Source organism: Pseudochaenichthys georgianus, chromosome 20 (assembly GCF_902827115.2).
Source record: "Pseudochaenichthys georgianus chromosome 20, fPseGeo1.2, whole genome shotgun sequence".
Classification (NCBI taxonomy): Eukaryota; Metazoa; Chordata; class Actinopteri; order Perciformes; family Channichthyidae; genus Pseudochaenichthys; species Pseudochaenichthys georgianus.
Window position 1 is genome coordinate 7,914,143 of NC_047522.1, and position 21,763 is coordinate 7,935,905.

The 21,763-nt window shown below is 40.3% G+C and overlaps 1 protein-coding gene across 1 annotated transcript; it reads left to right on the forward strand.

Annotated features, from left to right (window-relative positions):
* Positions 1-82: 82 nt before the first annotated feature.
* On the forward strand, positions 83-13,828 carry LOC117465742 (ras-related protein Rab-18). The gene is made up of 7 exons (XM_034108739.2): positions 83-280; positions 2,357-2,412; positions 11,155-11,216; positions 11,491-11,563; positions 12,478-12,596; positions 12,931-12,997; positions 13,578-13,828. Exons 1-7 carry the CDS (start codon positions 213-215, stop codon positions 13,745-13,747), a joined length of 615 nt encoding a protein of 204 aa, XP_033964630.1. The 5' UTR covers positions 83-212; the 3' UTR covers positions 13,748-13,828.
* The last annotated feature ends 7,935 nt before the right edge of the window (positions 13,829-21,763 follow it).

Below are 21,763 nucleotides of genomic sequence, written 5' to 3' on the forward strand. Positions count from 1 at the left end.
AATCATAATCCCAGGGTCTGCTTATTTATGTACAAGCGGAAGTGCCAAAAATCAAACCGGATATGGTTGGAGTGAGGCGTCTTCGTAACAAGACATTAACCACTATCTTTGTAGCAAGCTGTAAACAGGAACGCAAGTAACCGAGGAACGCCGTTTTAAGCAGGCTGTTTTAGCCGTTTATCAAGAGTAACACCGCTCACTGTTCAAGAAAAATGGAAGACGACACACTAACGACGCTGAAAATACTGATAATAGGGGAAAGTGGTGTTGGGAAGTCAAGGTAAGCTGTAGTTATCTCAAAGAAAATGATGTCGTGGCTCACTGCTAAGTGAGATAGCTAGCGTTAGCTTAGCAGCCAACCAAATTATGTGATGTTCAAAGATAATACGGCATTTTAAAAATGACTTAGACTTCTCCGCTTTAGTGGTTTTCTTCTTTAATGTAAAAACCAGACCTTGATTTTACGTTGTAAATGTAAATACAGTTTATGGTGTTGGCAGCCAAGCTAACCTTAGCTAACTGAAGGTAGCTGTGTGTGACATCACCCATTTCATGTCTGACAGATGTTGCAATCGAGACGGCTATGCAAGAACTATTCCCTATTTCTAATCTTACTTTATCTGGAAGTAATACATATATTTATCTAAGATCAAGAGGTTAACACATCAATATGAACAGAGCTAGCTAGCACTATCTTAAAGAAATAGCTACATGTAACGGGTCATGTTTCAGTTAGTTTGGCCTCTTCAAAGACTGCTGTATAGCTTTTACATCACATTTGATGTTGCCAACATGTGGTAAGCAGGTCCTTGTTAGCAACCACAAATCCGCCTAATATTCAAGGTAGAGTATAATGTTTCTACTGAGTCTGGCAGTGTGCCAACTTGCTGAGGTTTTTCTGGCATCCACGTCAGTGGTCCAGACTGCATGAAAGAATCCTGATAGCCAGCCTGATCCATCAACCATCACATGGCAGTCTATGGTATCTAGTACTGCATGCCTTCCATAGTCATAGTACATAGGTAATGAGCTGCCCACAGCTTTATTGTAAGCCTTTTGACATGGGAACTGTCTGGTTAATAATCATGTATCACTGCAAACTGATGACAGGGCCACATATTCTTAAAATGACAAAGTGAACCACAAAAGTGTGTAGTAATCAGAAGAGTGATATCTTCAGCATGATCAACAAGATATCCTATGTTAAAGGGAATGAGTATACCCTTCAGCCACATGTTAGTCGAGAAAGTACATCATCTCAAATGTTTGTACTAATTCATGCACTTAACATCCTCAAATATCAGCACAAATATTGCATTCTTACCTCCCCTATTCCATTGGTTTGGCATCATCCTATTTCTTTTTCTTTTTTACATAACAACAAATGAGCAGGCTGTTTTAGTATAACCGTAGCAATGTCTTGTTTTCTTTTCTCCAGTAGTGCTGTTAGTGTTCTTAATGTAATGACAGAGCACAGAGGAGAGACTGAGATTATGCCAACAACACCATCATGTATAGACCTAGATTTGCTTATAGTTTGAGAAAACAGAAGCGTTTTGTAGCCAGCTATATGGTGCGCTGACTTTTTAGTGCATTATTGAGCCAAAAGGCGTTTTCCAGAATTTGTATTATTATTATTAATCTTTTCCTTAATACAATAAACTTCAGTCTATGATTAGTTTCCGATATCATGATTTGAATGCTCCTGAGCCAGCTGTACAATTGTCAAGATGGTACACTGACTGGACTATCTTTGAAGTTGCATGCAGATATTTAATATGTTTCCCTGCAATCTGTTGAAGCCCTTAAATCATCAGGGATGTCTGGCATTGAATACACAAGTTTTATTTTACCGTAACAAATGACCTACACAGAACACATGTCTTACTTGGCTGTCTTATAGTCTAGCTCATCAGTTGAATGGCCCTCTAACAATAAACAGTCAGCGCTCCAGCATCCTTCCTCATGACCCAAGGAAAAATAAGAGAATTAGGCTTGGGTCAGGGGAAAGAGGGTGCGCTTATTCCATCATCAGCGCTGCGATTATGGCCTTAGCACTTGATTGGTCATAGTTAAGAAATGAACCCTGTCCTCACTGCAATCTGACGGTGATATCATCTGCCGCATGTACGACGTGTAATGCAAGTGTAGATCAAAGACGTCAATCGAAAGAGAAACAGATACATAACTCAGTGAGATTCTGCTTGCCCTGTTATCTAAACGAAGCACATTGAAACCTGATCCCAGACCAAACGACTTCTCAACCTGCGTGGAATAGAATAACTGAAACAAACTTCTGCTGTGTTTGTTAGTGATAAATTACGTGATCTAATTATTGCCTTCTTCCTGTCAACAGCCTTCTTTTGAGATTCACAGATGACACATTTGACCCAGAGCAAACGGCAACAATAGGTGAGTAACACATGAGCTCAGTTAGAGGTAAAGAAATGGCAGTGTTTTGTTGTGTGGTAACAGCGAGTGCATTATAATGGAGTGAAAATGAGACAAGTCTTTAATGGTACACACAAACAAGGATTTTATTAAATTAAATCATTTGGGGAAAGCAGTGAAGTCTGCAATTATCAGCTCATATTATATATTTTAGCTGCTTGAATGTTATTCATACCCACAAAAAAGAAGTGTATCCATGTATCCAACCCTATGTGAGCTAGGGATCGACCGATATGGATTTTTAAGGCTGATACCGATTATTAGTAATCAAGGAGACCGATAACCGATATTTGGAACCGATGCAGTAAAATCAGAAAATCAAAATGTAGAATAACACAAACTCCAACACAACTCAACACAACTTCTTTGAAATGCATTTAAGCATATATTATGTTTAATTAACTTTTAAACATCTTACAACTGGTTTCCTCTCTGTGCCCTTTTCTTTAGTGCAGTCATCTGCAATGAGTTAGAGAGTTAGAGAGACAAGAAGTGGGGCTGCAGGCTGACATGCTTAACTTATAATAATGCTTAATTTATTATATCTGTCTATCTAGCATAAAATCCCAATAAGCTGCTAGCAACTGCAAAACACTAGTGCTAGCTAATGTTTTGCAAACTATTAAAAGTGAGGCTATTACAGTAGACCTAACGTTAGTCTAGTAGCCTCACTTCTAATATTTTGCTAAACATTTGCTAGATACATGTTGGCTAGCTATTGAGCTTCACATATCAACCTGAAAAACTGCAAGGCTCCACTCGCAGCCCCCCCTCCCCTCCGCACCACAGTTACTCGCTGCGAGACGCTGCACGCACCCCCAACTCTGACTGACTTCCCGTGTAACTGGGAAACTGATAGAATTGGATCATAAGATCGTGGTGTTTTTGAAACTTCAGCATAGGGGATAGGGATGTTTATTGAACTTCGGTTTAACACATGTATGGCTCTGCCGCTCAGCGCTGCTGCTTGCTTCAGTCTGTGTCTGCGTTCTTTCGCACCTGCCTGTAATCTGAGAAGGTCCCGCCTCTCTGGCTGGCTCCCGCCCGGAAAATCTGGTGACTGCAGCCAGAGAAACGGCCGCATCAGAGCCAAAGTTTTATCGGCAATTTGATAAAAAAAAAAGGCCGATACCGATAATCGGTCAAATGCGGAATATCGGCCCCGATAATCAGCCAGGCCTAATGTGAGCCTTGGTCATGGGATATTTAAGAGAAATGTTAAGTAATCTGAGTGATCTTAGTGCAGTCTATTGGTTCAAAACTCATATGTATGACTCAATCATCCATATGAGTTTTGAACCAACAGACTCGCTGCTTCACAAAGGCCTGTAGAGCCAAATAAAGCAGACATGTTCAGTGCTGCTTGGTGAATGTTCTTATAGTTTTCTGGGTCTACAAGGCTCCAGAAATGTTGTGAGTTTTGCCGAGACTTAAGCTGAGCATGATTTTGGAGATTTATAACCTCCATCTCCACAGGATTGACACTGAACAGTGCAGCCATATTTTCTTCTTCTTCGTGTTGACATGAAATTATAAACCATAATAAATCAACTGTATAGGTCTAGCCTCCCTATATCTGTGTGTGAAATTGTACCATCATCAAAAACAAAAAACTAATACTTCAGCAGTCTAGCTGCAGCTTCTAGCAACGGTCTTCTGTTAAAAAAAGAACACTGAATGTCTTGAATGAGGCATCACACACATGACTTGAGTCTGAACACAGCAGACAACAGGAGTATTTAAGCATTATAAAAACAAAAATAGTGCATGTGGGTGCAAACTTACATTCTCTGTCTTACTGTTGCATGAATCCCATGAATGTATGAGATTAAGTTAGCTTCATCATCTCAATCAGTGATTAAAGAGCCTGTGACACGAGTTTCCCCCATCATCCAAACCCATCAATTTGAGTACATATTGTCCCCTTGAAAACCGTTACTGAACTGATTTTGGATATTTGTACTTTGATAACCATTAATCTGCCTTCAATGTTGACAATTTTCTGGATCTTCTCGCGGATTCTTCAAGTCCCGCCAAATGATGGGTGACGTCATTGCGGGCACAGCGCTCCAGCTGCACCGTTCAGGATCCCAGCATCTGCATGTAAACCTTTATATATATATACAGTCAGATGTAAACGCACGACGGCGCACACAGCAGCAAGCTCAGACAGCGATGACAGTTTAATTTTGAACGTGTCTGAGAGCTCATATGAGGCTGAAGGATCGGTTTATGTTGTATCTGTTAGAAGTTTAGGAATGAGGTGCGTCAATATGGGCGATCATATGGTCATGTAGCCAGTGGTGGAATGGGACTAAAAATCATCCCGGGACTCTCGACCGGCCCACTTCGGTACCGCTAGTAAATTGTCAACGGGGGGAGTGGGGATGTCAGGGGCGGCGGGTGCTGTAGATAGTAAATGTAAATATGTAAATATTTGTGTCACTGCATCCTGGTAAAATACAAATATAATGTATAATGTCTGTGTCTTTGACATTAGCGCTGCTAGCCACCTGTGCCCTGTACTACGAAGCCAGTTCAACAGACCCTGGATATGTTTGAGTAACAAACAAACTAACAACAACAAACTAACAAACGAAATCTCGCTAAGCGGTCCGACGACGCTGGTTATCAACTCGGTAAATCAAGCCAGGGTTTCTCTCTCCAGCTGAGAGCGCGTTCACGTCTAAGACACGAGTGGATCTGACTTTAATTACATTTGTCTCGAGTGTTTCGTCAACATAATGTGTTGCTTAAAATTATACTTCTGCATACAGTCTGTGACACTGTGAGTGTTGCACGGCCAGATGAGGCTGGAGAAGCTGACTCAGATAAGGAGATATATGATATATTATGATATTATATGATCGATGATCTGATTGATGATGTAATATGAATGATAAGTGCGACACGACGGCGTCTTCTCTGCATACGGCAGTTTAAACTGTATTTCCTTTATCCTGTAATATGACTTGAGAGATTTAAACTCCGCACACTGAGTTAATCTACTTTCTATAGGCAGCGTCAGGTAAAAGAAGTTATTTAGCCTTCTCAAACCTGAGCCTCACGCGCCGCCTATGAAATTCAGCAGCTCTCACTCCCGATTTGTAATCCTAATGTAATCATCATCTTCACCACGATCATTTATGTTTATGTTCGCCGAATTGACATGAAAGCACTGACAAATATGAATATACTGTAGTCAACTTCATTAAAACGTTATTAACGTGCCTAATCTCAGTAATTCACCATTTCTACGCATAACAACACACTTTGTCCGTGTTTGGCTCTCGAAGCGTTCCCGCATTGACGTCACTTCCGGCTTCCCCCAAAACTTCAAAATGAGTCGAAGAAATTTCCCCGCGATGTTCGAAATTATTGATATTTAACGGAACGGTATCGCTTTTTCTTTTTTAAATTGACGGTTCGAAATTACTCGTAGCCCAATATTTCATTGCACAACAGTTGTTGGGATGCTGTCACAGGCTCTTTAAGTGAATAATAAAGTTCGGGTCACTATCAGCCTGTCACTCATTATTTTTCTGGAGGGGGCGGGGCTTGGAGGAACTGAGAGGAGACGGTGATCGCGGAAGCTTTCTTCCTGCCTTCACAAACTTTACACAAGTATTTATCAACTGAAAATAGCAAGAGGACATTCATACTCTGCAATCCAAGACTTGATTGAATCCACCAAAAACCTGGAGAAAGCAGACTGCTCCGTGTGTGGTGTCGCTGTGCCGCTGTCACGTCTGTTCCTTGATCTCTGCGTCACCGACCAATTTTATATTCGTGTGACAGAAACAATTCTAAAATAAAAAAACTTTATTGTCCAGCGGCGGTCGAAAAATCAAGAAGCAACCTTACTACGCTATAATCGAGTGGCGAGCTACTGAAAAGCTGCCCGACGATCGACGTGTTGGAGAGCCCTGCTCTAAACCAAGAGGTCCAGCAGATGGTTTGAGTGTGGACTTCTTTAAGAAGTCAGCTGACAAAGTATCATCCTTTGTCAGCTGGGAACCAAACGTTTTGATAACAGTGTTAGGCAACAGTGAGAGAGTAAGTAAGGCAACAGTGAGATCTAATGTAATGTTATAGTGTTCAAGTTTAAACAGAAACAGGCCTTTATAAGATGCCTAAAGGTAGAATACTTTAAACATGAGTGTACCTAATATAATGTGACCAAGTAGTGTGCATTCCAAATATATATTTGTATTTAAAATTCATTTTATGTATAGAGTAAGCTCATTAGGTGTGTCAGAATATTTGTTCCTTCTTGAGTTGTTAGGACCTCTAAAGGACTTCTAAAGGACTACCGTAGACAACGATTGCTACCACATTGAGTAAATGAGACATAAACTGTTATTCATTCTGCCTCGTAGCTGGTACGCCCAGCTGCGGCGGCTGGCAGATCCTTCACATTGTTCTGAACAACAATCCAAACAGAACTACTGTAATCGCTTCGCGCAGGCTAATAATTGCAGAGCGTTTTAAATCAGTTATTTCAAGTTAAAGATGATTTTGTCCTGAAATGAAAGTCAATTTGAGGTCACTGTGCGTGCAGATGTTTGGCCTTTTAGAAGATCTGCGAACAGCTGGAATGAGCTGGAAGTGAAAGTAACCGCGATGCCACACACCCTCTCAGCCACAGATATATTTAATTTAATTCAAACTTATGAAAAGGTTGGAAACATCTGCAGTGGACCAGGCTATCAATCTTATCCTGTGAACTTTGACATACATTATTCAGCAATTCAGTCGATGTCTTTCCAAATTGTGATGGATCAGCTTCTTTTTAGTGATATGAATCATTTGAATCACAGAGGACACACCTGTTGTTTTTTAAGGCTGTAACTTCCTTCCTTGTCTTACGTTCAAGCATTCAGCAACTCCAGATTTACAATGTTCTACTGAGGAGTTTAGAGAAATGAACCACCCTATCTAATGTGGTTTGTAAGGAGCGTATAGCTCACAGTGCTCGCTTTGTTACAGCTAGAGACACACATCCCAGGAGAGGTTGAAACAGTTGAAACACTTTTTCTCTTCCCCCAGGTCAGGGCATGGATCTCTGCTGGGAACTTTTGCCAAACAGATGTCTTTATTGGAGCTACGCCTCCATCGTTGACTGAAGTTCCTTTATTCAGACAGAAATGTAATCCACCATCACTGCATCTCAATTATTGCAATTTTCATCCCTGCCACACCTAACTGTGTAACCGAGTAACAGTGTCCCATTAGCAGACAGTGTATTGGAAATATTACATCGTTTTCTTCTTCTTTTTTTTACTATTTGCATAATTTTTGAATAAATAAAATACAAACAAAATATTCATTCGTCTTGGCCCTTCCCCTTCATTAAAAAATTAAATAAAAAATAAAACAAGTGAGACAAATGGAGAAAATTATATATATATACATTTATTTATGTATTAATAATGAAAGTATATATATGTTATGAAGTAAATTATGTATTAATATAATGTACTTCATAAATGATGAAGATGATCAGTTATAACTGATTTACTTCATAACAATTCAATTTTACGTGTATGCGTAAAATTGAATTGAAAATGTAACCCCCCTTGGCCCCCCCTCACCCGCTGTTATTGTCCTGCTCTGTGTGTAATGTGTGTGAACATTGTCCTTATGAAACCTTTTGAAAAGAAAAATAATAGAAAAAAGTACAAGAAATTAAAGGGGACCTATCATGCAAAATGCACTTTTTGATGTATTTTATACATAAATATGTGTCCCCGGTGCGTTGGGGAACTCAGGCAGCGTCAGAAAATAAAACCCTCTCTCTTTTCCTCCGTACCCAAATCTTTTAAAAACGGGGGTACAACAAGCGGATACAGATTTGCTGCCGATATGACGACAAATCGGCAGCGGCGGACCCACAGAAAGTTGCTGTCAGAAACAATGCCTGACGTGTTTTGGACGTAATCTCGTCTTTGTTTACATTAGCAAGCCTCGCTAACACTCAGAGCTAACCTGTACTGTGTAGAGCACATGTGTTTAAAAAAAGGAACTCACCTTGTGGTAAACCCGCAAGAGAAAAAGCATTTGAGCTCCATACTGTTTCAGAAATAATCCTTGATGTGGTTTAGAACAGGGTGGCGTTTTATCACAGCAGAATTTAACTTTATCTCAGGTAGAATTCTGATTAGGCATTAGCTCCGCCTCCTCTTTCTTTCTTTTTTCAAGCTAAGGACCCAAAATCCGCGTTTCTCTAACAGGGCTGCAAAAGAGGGGTATGAGCAGTATGAGGGATGGCTACAATGGGTGAACTGTTTGGTATTTGAAGCAAAACACTTCACAGACATGTTTTGTATAGGTATGGCCCTACAATATATGTTTCCAATATAGCATAATAGGTCCACTTTAAAGCAAAAAGGTCCAATATAAGATAAACATTTTTGGAATGAATATATTTAAATGAACATAAATATGCACATTGTAATGAAGTTAAATATGAATTGCACACGGCTGAGCAGGCCTGTTACGAAAAACGTATATTAATAAAGTTATCATCACTTGGGATCAGTCATTACAAAGGGTTAAAAAGAGACAGGGGCTGCAGTCGGATAGTTTAAAAATCAGCTCCTAAGTTCTAACCCTATCGTCTATTCCTTGACCTCTGAGTGAAACGTCACGGGGTTAAGGGATAGTGGATAGGAGAATTCAAAAGGACTTAGGAGAAGAGACTGCGGTACTTTAGAGAATCCGAATGCACTTTCACTATCTGACGTGTTTATGATGCGCCAGCGGACGTCATTGTGTGCGTCTGCTGCTGTGGGGAAACTATGGAAACCACAGATTTCTATACAGCGGACTACAACATGGATGTTTAATAAGAACGAGAGACTACTGTAAACTCATCTAGAGACTCTGCACCGTGCTCTGATGCTGCTGCTTTGCTTTATGAACGTGGACAACAGAGAAACATATTCTTCATGACCAAAGTTGGAATTGAAATAAAAAAGGAAAGTGAAACTTATTCTCGTCCCCCTCTCCCTCCGGTCCACATTAATACAAATGATCCCAATACGTATTATTGTATGAACTAAAGATCTTAAAATCAATACAGATGTATTTATTATAAACGTTAGTCCTTAACATCTATCACTGTGTATATCACCATTCAAGCATCTTTTAGAAGTTGAACAAACCCCACACAGCTCAGTAAAGACTGAAATGTTGACTTTATTTGATAACTTCAGTGAAAACTAACGTTCATATTTCTCTTTTTGATTATAATACTGATGAACGTTCAAAACAAAGCACTTTGGCAACTTACCACCTATGTTTTAAAAAGCTTAATAAGCACCGTAACTTTCATGATATCATTTCTCGGTCATAATCGGTTGTTTCCGTGAACGGCCGACTGTTGAGTGACGGCAAATGCTGCGGCTGCAAGGCATTGTTGGGCAGCATTTTCGCTTCTCCTGTCGGTTAGGGAGGTCCAGTGGTTCCTAAGCTAAAGGAGGTTATAAAGGAAGTTTGAAACCTCCTTTCCTATCATTCTCATCATTCTAGAGAATTCGAACGGCACTTATCATGGCTGCCACTGAGGGACTTCCGGGTCATTTCACTCCTTTAGGAAGGTTCCTAAGCTAAATGGACTATTCGACTTCAGCCAGGGAAACGCTGACTCACCTTGTTGTGTATTTATGTCATATTTAGGGCTGTTTTGAGGCCTGCAGACATGTTGTCTTCCAGCAGTAGCATCTTGTTGTGTTCTCTGGGAGAGATCCGTCTGGTCCAAGGTTAGGGGAACGTTCAGCGTAAACTCCTCTCCACATGCTTTTGGCAACAGTATCCGAGCAACCCTGCTGGACTTGAGCTAGTTGTTGTGATTGACTGTGTGAACGCTTTTTGTCCTGTGTGTGTGGTGCGCATTCTAATGTCATATATCCTCCGCCTGTCTTCGTGTCCCCTCTTCTCCTCCTCTGTTTTGGCTTGGCGCTGTACTCTCCTCCCTAGCCCCAGATGTAAAAACAAGCCTGACACAAGTGTACATTTCCCTGGTAAATCTGTCAGTGGATGCTAAAGCTCCGGCCAGATATGTCACGCAAACACGACGAGACACTGCACAAAGGCAATGGAGGAGATTTACTTGTTGAGGGGATGGGGGACAGCGTTGTTATTTTCATGTAAATGTCTCTTCCTTTCGCGGCTGGATTTTTCAGGGTGAATCATGGTTCCCTGAGCCGTTGTGCAGGTGGTGGATTCTCTAATACAGACCTTTAGGACATTAAACCACACACCGTCCCTTTGTGGTGGATATGAATACACAGTCACACTATGATTTAAAGACAGGACATGGGAAGGGCACAATGCCAGTCTGAAGAGTTGGGGTTAGCAGAAGTTCAGAGACAAAGTGTGGTGTGTACGATCGGACAATTCATCATCCATAATTATAGTCTGTCAGGGATTTGATATTTTGGAGAGTCTCCGTACTGGGATTCAGGCCTTAAGCCCCTTTAAACTGTGCAATTCAGCATTCATATCCTATTAATACTAATATATATTTAATCTTATTATTGCTCATTCTTACTTTAACTTATAAAATAAGTTAAATAAGTTCTCTTTATTTTTAAAATATTTAATTAATGATATAATGGAGCAACCTACTTTTCCTGCAAAGTATTCAGATTCTCATTATTTAGCATGATTACTGACCGATTTTTTGTTTTTATTTTACAGGTGTTGACTTCAAAGTGAAGACCATTTCTGTGGACGGAAACAAGGCAAAGCTGGCGATATGGGTAAGTGTCAGCTCTGCTCTACTCTCTCCTGTCACCCCTCAAACTAACATGTGGCTCTTATCTGTAAATTAGAGAGAGATGAACCGTCTCCTGACCCCTATCTGAATGTTCCCTCCAGTGGCCAGTAGATGGCGCTTATGTAACACCGCTCCTGCCTCACAGGAGTCGGCGGGCTTGTTGTTTATGTCCCCTCCACCCTGCTTTTCCCTGTGTCTGTTGGAGTGTCCTGATTTCCCTGTGAGTGTCTCAGAGCTGATCTGCTTGTGTTTTGCAGGACACGGCAGGACAGGAGCGCTTCCGGACGCTGACGCCCAGTTACTACCGCGGAGCCCAGGGAGTCATCCTGGGTAAGCCAAGCCGTCGACGCCATCATTGCTCCAACACCTGTAGTGTGTGTGTGTGTGTGTGTGTGTGTGTGTGTGTGTGTGTGTGTGTGTGTGTGTGTGTGTGTGTGTGTGTGTGTGTGTGTGTGTGTGTGTGTGTGTGTGTGTGTGTGTGTGTGTGTGTGTGTGTGTGTGTGTGTGTGTGTGTGTGTGTGTGTGTGTGTGTGTGTGTGTGTGTGTGTGTGTGTGTGTGTGTGCAGGTCAGGCTCCTGGTTGTTAAGAGAGTGATGGCTTTTCATCCTGTGACCCACACACACGCACACTTTCTAGCCTCTTCTCTCTGGAATTTAGTTTATGCCCTTAAGTCAGACTTCACATATGGACATGCATGTACAGCATGTATATGAACACACGCACACACACACTCGCAGGAACTTAGTTAAAACTCTTAAACAGACTTCCTCTGCAGCTTACGGTTTCTGACCACTCTAATGATGTATAGAAACACAAGGCGCCCTGCTGTAACGCTGGGATTATGATCGCTTCCCTTGTGATATCACAAGGCTTTAGTCCCTTGGTTTGATCTACCATGTGTTTTTACGTTAATACCTTTTTATTTTAGGTGGTTAATTTGTTGTATTATACAATTTTTTACATGTCCAAATAACTCTTACGGACGTTAAGTATTATTATGTCTGTGCTTTTCAATAAAACAGCAATCAAGTGTTATTTTTAAATTGAAAGCCATAATCACTACAGAGAATAAAGGGTTAAAAGTAATTATAGTCGTTTTTGATATAGTATACGTCTAATAATAGGATATTTTTGCAGCAAAAGAATGTTTAAAACATGGATTCATAGAAAATATGCCTTTCATGTGGTATTAGAACATGTACAATGTGTGTATGCCTTTATTCTGAAACTCTATTCTGTCCCAGTGTATGATGTCACACGACGGGAAACCTTCACCAAGCTGGACAACTGGCTCAATGAGCTGGAGACGTACTGCACGAGGAACGACCTCGTGAAGATGCTTGTAGGAAATAAGATCGATAAGGTGAGCGGTTTTGCATAATTCATTATATATCATTTTTCTTTTACTATAAACATATATTTCAGAGAACAGGAAATTAAATATTAGTTTTGTAAAAATCATCTTACAGCCATTTGACAAATGACAGAGCTAACTGACCGTGGCAGACTCACTTTCATATTTTGGCAGCCGCTCCTTCCTTCACCAGCACACCAGGATGAAATGCCCACTAAGTAGAGCATGATGAATGTCCTGTTCTTTGTCTGTGAAATCCACTTCTCCTCTGTGACGGCCACAGCAGCTGACGGCTCCACCCGGCAGACCTGGAGTAAGCCATTACCTCTCTTTTTTGTTTTAGGAAAACCACGATCTAGACAGGGCCGAGGGGCTGAAGTTTGCAAGAAAGCATTCCATGCTTTTTATAGGTAAGTTGGGAGGATTCCCCGCTCTACAAAGGGCTGCTGGGCATGAGTTACAGCAGGCCATTACACCGGGGAAACGACTTTGAAATAACTACCATAGTTTCTGAGGAATGCATTGCTCTATTCATAAAACAGGCTTAATATATCACCGTCCATGCGCTCTTATTCGCCCGGTGTTTTTAAAAGAGCTTGCATTTCTAGTTTCTGTCTTCATCAAAAAAAATTCATTTAAAAATATTTTGTTAAAAATGTCCAATCTAAAGCTCTCCGAGGCATTTTCTACATGCATTCTGATTAGATTTCGTAACTAAGATTGATGTCTAATTAGCATCTTAATGAGTCTGGGTATCATCATGTTGGGTAGCAGGTGTTGACTACTAACCTCCTAAGGTGCACTATTAGTGTCGGGGGTTGACAGTTATTGTTGAGACATTTACCCCCCCCCTGCTCCGAGCCCAGCATTTGATGATATCAAGATGCCGACATGAACAGTCCTCTTTCTTCTTTAATCCATTCCATCCAACTCGTCTTGCCTCTTTTCTCTCTGTCCTTTATTCCTTTTTGTTTCTCTCTCTCTCCGCAGAGGCGAGTGCTAAGACCCGTGACGGTGTCCAGTGTGCGTTCGAGGAGCTGGTGGAGAAGATCATCCAGACCCCGGGGTTATGGCAGAGCGAGACCCACGGCCGAGGGGTCCAGCTCTCCGACGATGACGCGGGCGGGGGAAGCTGTGGCGGCTTCTGCTCCCTGGTCTAGACAACGCATGCAGATACACACACACACACACACACACACACACACACACAGCCAAACCCCCCCCCCCCCCACTGTGTGCTGTCCTGAGCTGAGCTCCCTCCTCAGACATGAAGGCAGTGGAGGTCTCCCGTCCACACACACACACACACACACACACACACACACACTACCTGTGTCCTCACAGACTTTTGCACACTTTCTAATAACGAGGCTGCGCTAAAAATGTAAATTCAGCTCGGCCTTCCTCTCAATGGGATTTGAGTGAGTTTCTCTCCTCTGTTTTGTTTTGAGTTCGTTTTTTTTTTGCAGTTTTTGGTCCTTGGTCAAAATGTTAACCATTCTCATTTCATACAGAGGATTTAAACAGTGGTGGAATGTACTGAATCAAGTTCTGTACTTAACTTTATTTTCTGCAACTCTATTCTTCTACTCAACTTCACCTAGGAGAAAGAACAAAATCATTGATTTAGTTACTTTTTACATTAACATGACGTGTTTATATGATTTATATAAACTACTAACCCACTTGATAGAACTCAAAATATTCTCAATGTGCTCCAATTTTAAAATCAAACAGAAAAACTCTTAAATGTATTTATAAGTTATTAAAACAGAATAATATAATACTCTGTAATAAGAAAAGAGAGTCAATCTGCAAAATGAGCGCTTTAGTTACTCTAAGTACATTTTGCTGGTGATATTTCTCTCCTTTTACTAAAGTAACATTTTGAACTCACGACTTACTTACATCCAATGGAGTATTTTTAAACGGTGGTATTACTAATCTGACTAAAGTATAGGATCTGAGTACTTTTTCCACCACTGGATTGAAATGAAGCAGGGCAGTGAAATGAGTCAAAGTAGAAACCAAAGTGAGTCAGGCTCATGGCTCGATGCAGTGTGATAATGAGAATGGAAACACAGATTTGATTCTGTCTTGTCTACAGCATGCTTATTGTCCTCGGAGCACCTCGCCTTAGTAAGCACATCTGTGTCAAAGCAGGGCCGACTCCCCCCCCCCTTGTCCTGTGCTTGATCCTGCCCCCAGACTCTATGAACATTACGCAGTTGCTTATGGAGAAGCTTATCACGCCAAGCCGTCTTGTATTCCCTCTCAGCACTAGAGGCGAGGTATCATGTGTTGTTCACACAACTGCCTCATTTCTTCAGAACCTAATAGAGTTACCAACTGTCTGGAATGACGTTTTACAACTTTTTATTGACTTGGGACTTCAAACTTTTGATGTGTTTTTTTGAAGAGTGCATAAATCAAAGAGATTGGCACCAGCGAGCTTTCCACTGGGTGCCGAAGAAGACTGAACCTCTTAAAATTGCACGCCTTTGTTGTAACGAGTTGCTTTAATGGAGTGCGACCTACTGGCACCTCCTCACTCAGACTGATAATATCAGTAATGACACTACTATGGTTTTTCATATGGATCCCTCCGACTGGACAGACACAAAGGAAAAGTGTTCAATATTAAACGGGGCAGTGAGTCATAAGGGTGTTTCCACTGAATTTGGAAAATCAAAGAAAACGCTGTGTGCTCCCAGTGCTAATGGATTTTACAGTACTCCTATCTCTGTGTTTGCATCTGAGAAGCAGTTATAGATGTACGTACCCCCGACCTCTCACCATGTTTGTAGTATTCGAGTGCTGGTCTTTCTGGGAAACGTCGTTCTGAAAGTGACACAGGGATCGTGAAAAAGACATGGATACAAAGCATGTCTTATCATAATTTATTTTAAATATCGTTTAATTGCATGGGAAACTCTGCGTGCCATTTGTTTGTTTGTCCAGTGAATGGCCTTCAGAGGCTTTTTACTATAAATACTTTAACTTATATTTAGCTGCAAGTAAAACATTGCATACCATTGGAAATGAATGGTATAACTAAACAAAAAGGAAGTGGCTTTTACTTATTTAACTGGTATAGCTGTCTTATGTCTTCAGAAATATGTTGAAACATGTATACCTTGTAAATTGTGTGTATTTAAGGAATTTGGTGGGAAAATTCCTGTATGAATTGTAAAGCTGAATGTATACATATTTCACTACAAACCGCCCTATGTATTAAACTAAATAAAGGACTTTTTTAAGTGAAATCAAGTGAGTGTGTTGCATGGTGTAATGCTGTATAATCTTTAACTCAAAGTGCCAGCTTGTATTATGATCAAGAAAAAGTCGTCTTTTTGGTTATGCTCAAAGTCTTTGTCAGAGATGAGCCATACATTGTCTGTCACGGTTGCCATGTTGGAAATGTCACTGTTAGGTGATGGGTTTTTCACTCTGCACCCTTCACATTCCTCAGAATGAAGACTTGTGTTTAAACAGTGTCCGAGGAACCTCAGACCCCAGACGTGTGATCTATCTAAATCATCTTTTTGGCAGGCTTCTCAGGAAACGCCACCGCAGCCATAACTCACTCTACCAGTGCTCTAACTGGGATGTGCCTAATTCCTGGGCGATTATGAAAGGGTCGGGGGCTGGCAGCGAGAGCGAGGACTCTTTCGCTCGTAGCATATCCCTCATCTCCTGCCGCAGCCGTCTGGAAATATGTCTCAGTCAAACAACAACGGAGGAATATGGCGTAATAATGCCTTCATGTGGTCCAACCATGTGCTGAGCTGTAGCACTGCTGTTTCCTCGTGCCTACACTGGAAAAACATCAACTTCTCAAGGGGCTGAGCTGACACATTCTATATTTTCTGAGAAAAATGTACAAAGATGGCAGATATACATTCTTTTTATAACTACATCAGGAGAAGGACGGTGTGAAGTGGCCTTCCTAAAAGCCCCGTTCACTGCCCTTCTGTTTTTTATTATCGTTTAATTATTTAATTATAAAATGGAGCAACAGTCACAAAACCTAATTTCCTGGTATTATGATTCTTATTCTGAATCTAATTGTTTTTCTGATTGTCTGTAATTTGCAGGTATTAACCAGAGTATTGGACATGAATGTAGGGTTGGTGAAGAATGATATACCTTTACAAAAATCACTGTTGAGGCGGCTTTACAGCTTTTAAAGGTGGGTTGACAACACAACAATTGTGTATTTGGTATTGTAGAAGCAACGGGTGTTCTTTAACAGCTTAAAAAACATGCTCAACATTGTTTGAACGGCTCTAAAAATGTGTTTTCAATCATGAGTCATGACATACACAAGCCATACAGTGAAAACTCTAAAATATGCCACAAAATAAATCAAAGTTCAAAATATAGATGTGGAAAAAGTTCATAGAAGATGTCATAGAAAAACAGAATGAAGATTGACATTAACAATGTTAATTAATAAATATACATAAAATAATAGTATAAATACAAAATTATAATATAGTCTATATAGAATATATGTCATCAAAACAACAAGAAAGAAAGTCAATAAAAGTGTCGTAGTATAGTTGTACAAAAAAAGTAATTGTATAATGTGTTGTAAAAAAGGTCTCTTTATATCTACATATCCGTCGAAATAAAGTCATAGTATAGTATGTTGAAATAAAGTCATAGTATAGTATGTTGAAATAAAGTCATGGTATGTCGATATTTTCCGAAATAAAAGTAATAGCATTGTCGAATTTTTTGAAACACATAATATACTCTGTCCAAAAATGCATTAAATGCATAAAAAACATGGTATTTTATGTCGAAATAAGGCACGGTATAGTGTGTAGAAACCAGGTATAGTTTGTCGTAAAAAATGATAGAAAAGTCATAATATAGCATGTTGAAAACAATTACAAAAAAGTCATTGTATAGCATGTCGAAACAATTCAATAAATGTAAAAAAAACATGGTATTTAATGTTGAAATAAGGCACGGTATAGTGTGTAGAGACGGTATAGTGTGTAGAATGTTCAAAACGATAGAAAAGTCATAATATAGCATGTTGAAAAAAATGACAAAAAAGTCATCCACCTTCTTTCCCCTAACTTTTAATGCATTTTTGCATTATTTTAATGCAAAAAACGACATGTCGAAAATATGCCAAAAAAGTATGTTTAACATATGCAATAATAAAACATAGTCTTAAAATTTAAATGTACAAAAAAAACAATATAGTGTAGCCTACTGTGTAAAATAAAAACCTCTAATAAACAACACAGTATAGAATGTTAAAAATATTATATTAACATTATATATAATTTTAGCAGTCTTACAAAATGCAAAACAAATATCCCCTGTCACTTTAGTTATGTCAATTTGTCCCATGAGGGTCATGAATGTAGCTTACCAAAGGAAATAACTGTTTACTGTTCACATACCAATTATGTGCAATATATATATATATATATATATATATATGCCGTTAATAACTGTGCAATATATACCTGACTGCTATATCTCAAAACTGTTGTGTATTTTGTGCGGCGCCAGAGATTTATTTTGGGGGTGCTGTGGGGTAGCTTGACGTTTCATAGAGGGTGCTCAAACATTTAGGGTTTCCCATTAATGTACCGGTCGCTACAGTGGAATTTTCGACTGCAACAATCCCCACGCAAATACACAGTGTACCCGCAACTGTTACAATAAAGGCTCGATAATCAGCTCACAGCATATAGGTGTAAGCAGGGGTCAAGTGCTATTTTTATAGGTGGTGTGTGGATGTTACGTTCCCTCTTGGCTAGGGGTACAAAAGGGAAACGACACGACCAGTGTCAATTGTAAAATTGGTAATTGTTACCGGTGGTTTATTTGTAACCAAAAAATGATAAACACAAGAATGTATCCAAACAGTTTGACACCAACAAAGGGCCAAACTGTTACTGGTTAACAAGAGGCGAACTCCAAAAGAGAGTAGCACCAGGGTATACAAAAGGAAAAGAAAAGTACCTCACTTCTTAAAGTGGAACAAACTAATAAACAAAAAGAGACTGTATGAAAACACAGCTGTTGCTGATCAACAGGTGCTAGCCACCTGGGTCTAAGCAATACTCCTACCTTTATTTATACAGATAAATCCCATTGAGATCATTGATCTCTTTTTCAAGGGAGACCTGCTCAAGAAGTTCCACATGAAACATAAAAACATAAATAGAACAACAAAAGGACATCATACAGCATCATTTACATAATTATCCACATAAACAGGTACCAATAGCTTCCGATTGAGTAGCATCCAACAGAGCTTTAAAAACATTTAGTGGCACCAGATTGTTCAGTTTCCATTTAATTTGCAGACTATTCCAAGACAGAGGAGCTGTGCATCTAAAAGCTGTCTTCCCTAAGACAGTCCTAGCAGTTGGCACATTTAATAAAACCACAGCATTCGATCTCAAGCAGTAGCCACTTACAATTTTCCGTGAGACCAGGGAGCAGATATAAGATGGAAGTTTCCCTAACATGGCTTTGTATATAAAAATGTAACAGTGACTGAGCCTCCGTACAGTTAGTGAAAGCAAACCAGCCCTTGCATACAGGGTACAGTGATGGGTTAATGCTTTACAGTTTGTCACAAATCTTAGTGCACTGTGATACGCAGCATCTAACTTGACCAGGCACTTGGCAGGTGCATTCATATACATCAAATCACCATAGTCCAGCACAGGTAAAAAGGTCACAGTGACTAGCCTTTTCCTGGCCTCAAGCGAGAAACAGGACTTGTTCCTGTAGAAGAAACCTAGCCTAACCCTCAGCTTTTTAAGCAGGTTATTGACATGAAGTTTAAAAGTGAGACAATCATCAAGCCAGATACCAAGGTATTTGTAACAGGTAACCACTTCAAGTTTTATTCCTTGCGTAGTTACAATATCTAAAACAGGCTCTGGTGTCTTTTTAGCTTTAGAAAAGAGCATTACCTTAGTTTTCTCAACATTTAAAAGAAGCTTTAGTTCAGAGAGCTGAGTCTGAATAATGTTAAAAACAGCCTGTAATTTAACACCAGCCTCCTTAATGGAGGGACCTGCACAGTACATCACGGTATCATCCGCATAAAAATGTAAAGTAGCTTCATCCACATTTTCACCTAAACTGTTGATGTAGATGGAGAATAAAAGTGGACCTAAAACAGAACCTTGAGGAACACCATTAGTGATGTTTAACCACTCAGAAGACAGCCCATCAAAGTGAACACATTGGGACCTTTCAGAGAGGTAGTTTACAAACCACCCCACTGCATGGCTGGACATGCCTATACTGGTTAGCCTCTGCTTTAAAATGTGATGATCGACGGTGTCAAACGCTTTGGAAAGGTCAATAAATAGAGCTGCACAACTCTGCTTATTATCTAAAATACTCGCCACATCATTCACCACTTTCATTGTGGCAGTGATGGTGCTGTGTTGCTTTCTGAAGCCTGACTGATGTTTAGACAGGATGTCATTTGTACATAGAAACACCTTTACCTGTTCACTCAATAAGCGTTCAAGAACCTTAGCCAGAACTGACAACTTAGAGATTGGCCTATAGTTATTTAATAAGGTGGCCTCCCCTCCTTTTAGCAAAGGCAGGACATACGCTGACTTCCACAATTTTGGAATTGTGTTAGTGCTGAGGGAGAGGTTAAAAAGAGTAGTGAGAGGTGGATTAATAAAATCTGCAGCTATCTTTAAAAAGAAAGGTTCTACGTTGTCCGGGCTAGCCGGTTTCTTAGGATCTAACTTGGTTAAAGCTTCACGAACAACATCAACAGTAAAACTAAAAGGGTTTTCCAACACACGTTTTTCAGAGTCACATACTGTAGTGTTCACAGAAGCAGAGTTAGTGACAGAATCAAATAGAGAACCACAGGACCTGTCCGATATAGTGCCAGATGCTGTGGTAATGCACGGAGGTAGCTCATTACGGATATCGCCGGTGGATAACGATGTAATGGCTTTCCAAAATGTTCCAGGATTATTCAGATTCTTTGTGGTTACTGACAGATAGTACTTTGATTTAGCACTTTTGATTTGCGATGTGAAGCTATTCCTTAGCTGCCTAAAACGCAGCCATTCTACCTCTGAGCCTGATTTCCTAGCCTTTGCCCAGTCCGGATTCTTCAAGTCCCGCCAAATGATGGGTGACGTCATTGCAGGCACAGCGCTCCAGCTGCACCGTTCAGGATCCCAGCATCTGCATGTAAACCTTTATATATATACAGTCAGATGTAAACGCACGACGGTGCACACAGCAGCAAGCTCAGACAGCGATGACAGGTTAATGTTGAACGTGTCTGAGAGCTCATGAGGCTGAAGGATCGGTTTATGTTGTATCTGTTAGAAGTTTAGGAATGAGGTGCGTCAATATGGGCGATCATAGGTCATGTAGCCAGTGGTGGAATGGGACTAAAAATCATCCCGGGACTCTCGACCGGCCCACTTCGGTACCGCTAGTAAGTTGTCAACGGGGGGAGTGGAGGGTGTCAGGGGCGGCGGGTGCTGTAGATAGTAAATGTAAATATGTAAATATTTGTGTCACTGCATCCTGGTAAAATACAAATATAATGTATAATGTCTGTGTCTTTGACCTTAGCGCTGCTAGCCACCTGTGCCCTGTACTACGAAGCCAGTTCAACAGACCCTGGATATGTTTGAGTAACAAACAAACTAACAACAACAAACTAACAAACGAGATCTCGCTAAGCGGTCCTACGACGCTGGTTATCAACTCGGTAAATCAAGCCAGGGCTTCTCTCTCCAGCTGAGAGCGTGTTCACGTCTAAGACACGAGTGGATCTGACTTTAATTACATTTGTCTCGAGTGTTTCGTCAACATAATGTGTTGCTTAAAATAATACTTCTGCATACAGTCTGTGACACTGAGTGTTGCACGGCCAGATGAGGCTGGAGAAGCTGACTCAGATAAGGAAATATATGATATATTATGATATTATATGATCGATGATCTGATTGATGATGTAATATGAATGATAAGTGCGACACGTCGGCGTCTTCTCTGCATACGGCAGTTTAAACTGTATTTCCTTTATCCTGTAATATGACTTGAGAGATTTAAACTCCGCACACTGAGTTGATCTCTTTTCTATAGACGCCGGAGGCGGGCAGCGTCAGGTAAAATAAGTTATTTAGCCTTCC

Bases quoted from the DNA above. Each gene is read 5' to 3' on its own strand.
- LOC117465742 (XM_034108739.2), top strand. From the start codon at position 213: ATGGAAGACGACACACTAACGACGCTGAAAATACTGATAATAGGGGAA. The intron at 11,564-12,477 runs GTAAGCCAAGCC...ATTCTGTCCCAG, and splicing joins AGCCCAGGGAGTCATCCTGG to TGTATGATGTCACACGACGG. The intron at 12,998-13,577 runs GTAAGTTGGGAG...CTCTCTCCGCAG, and splicing joins GCATTCCATGCTTTTTATAG to AGGCGAGTGCTAAGACCCGT.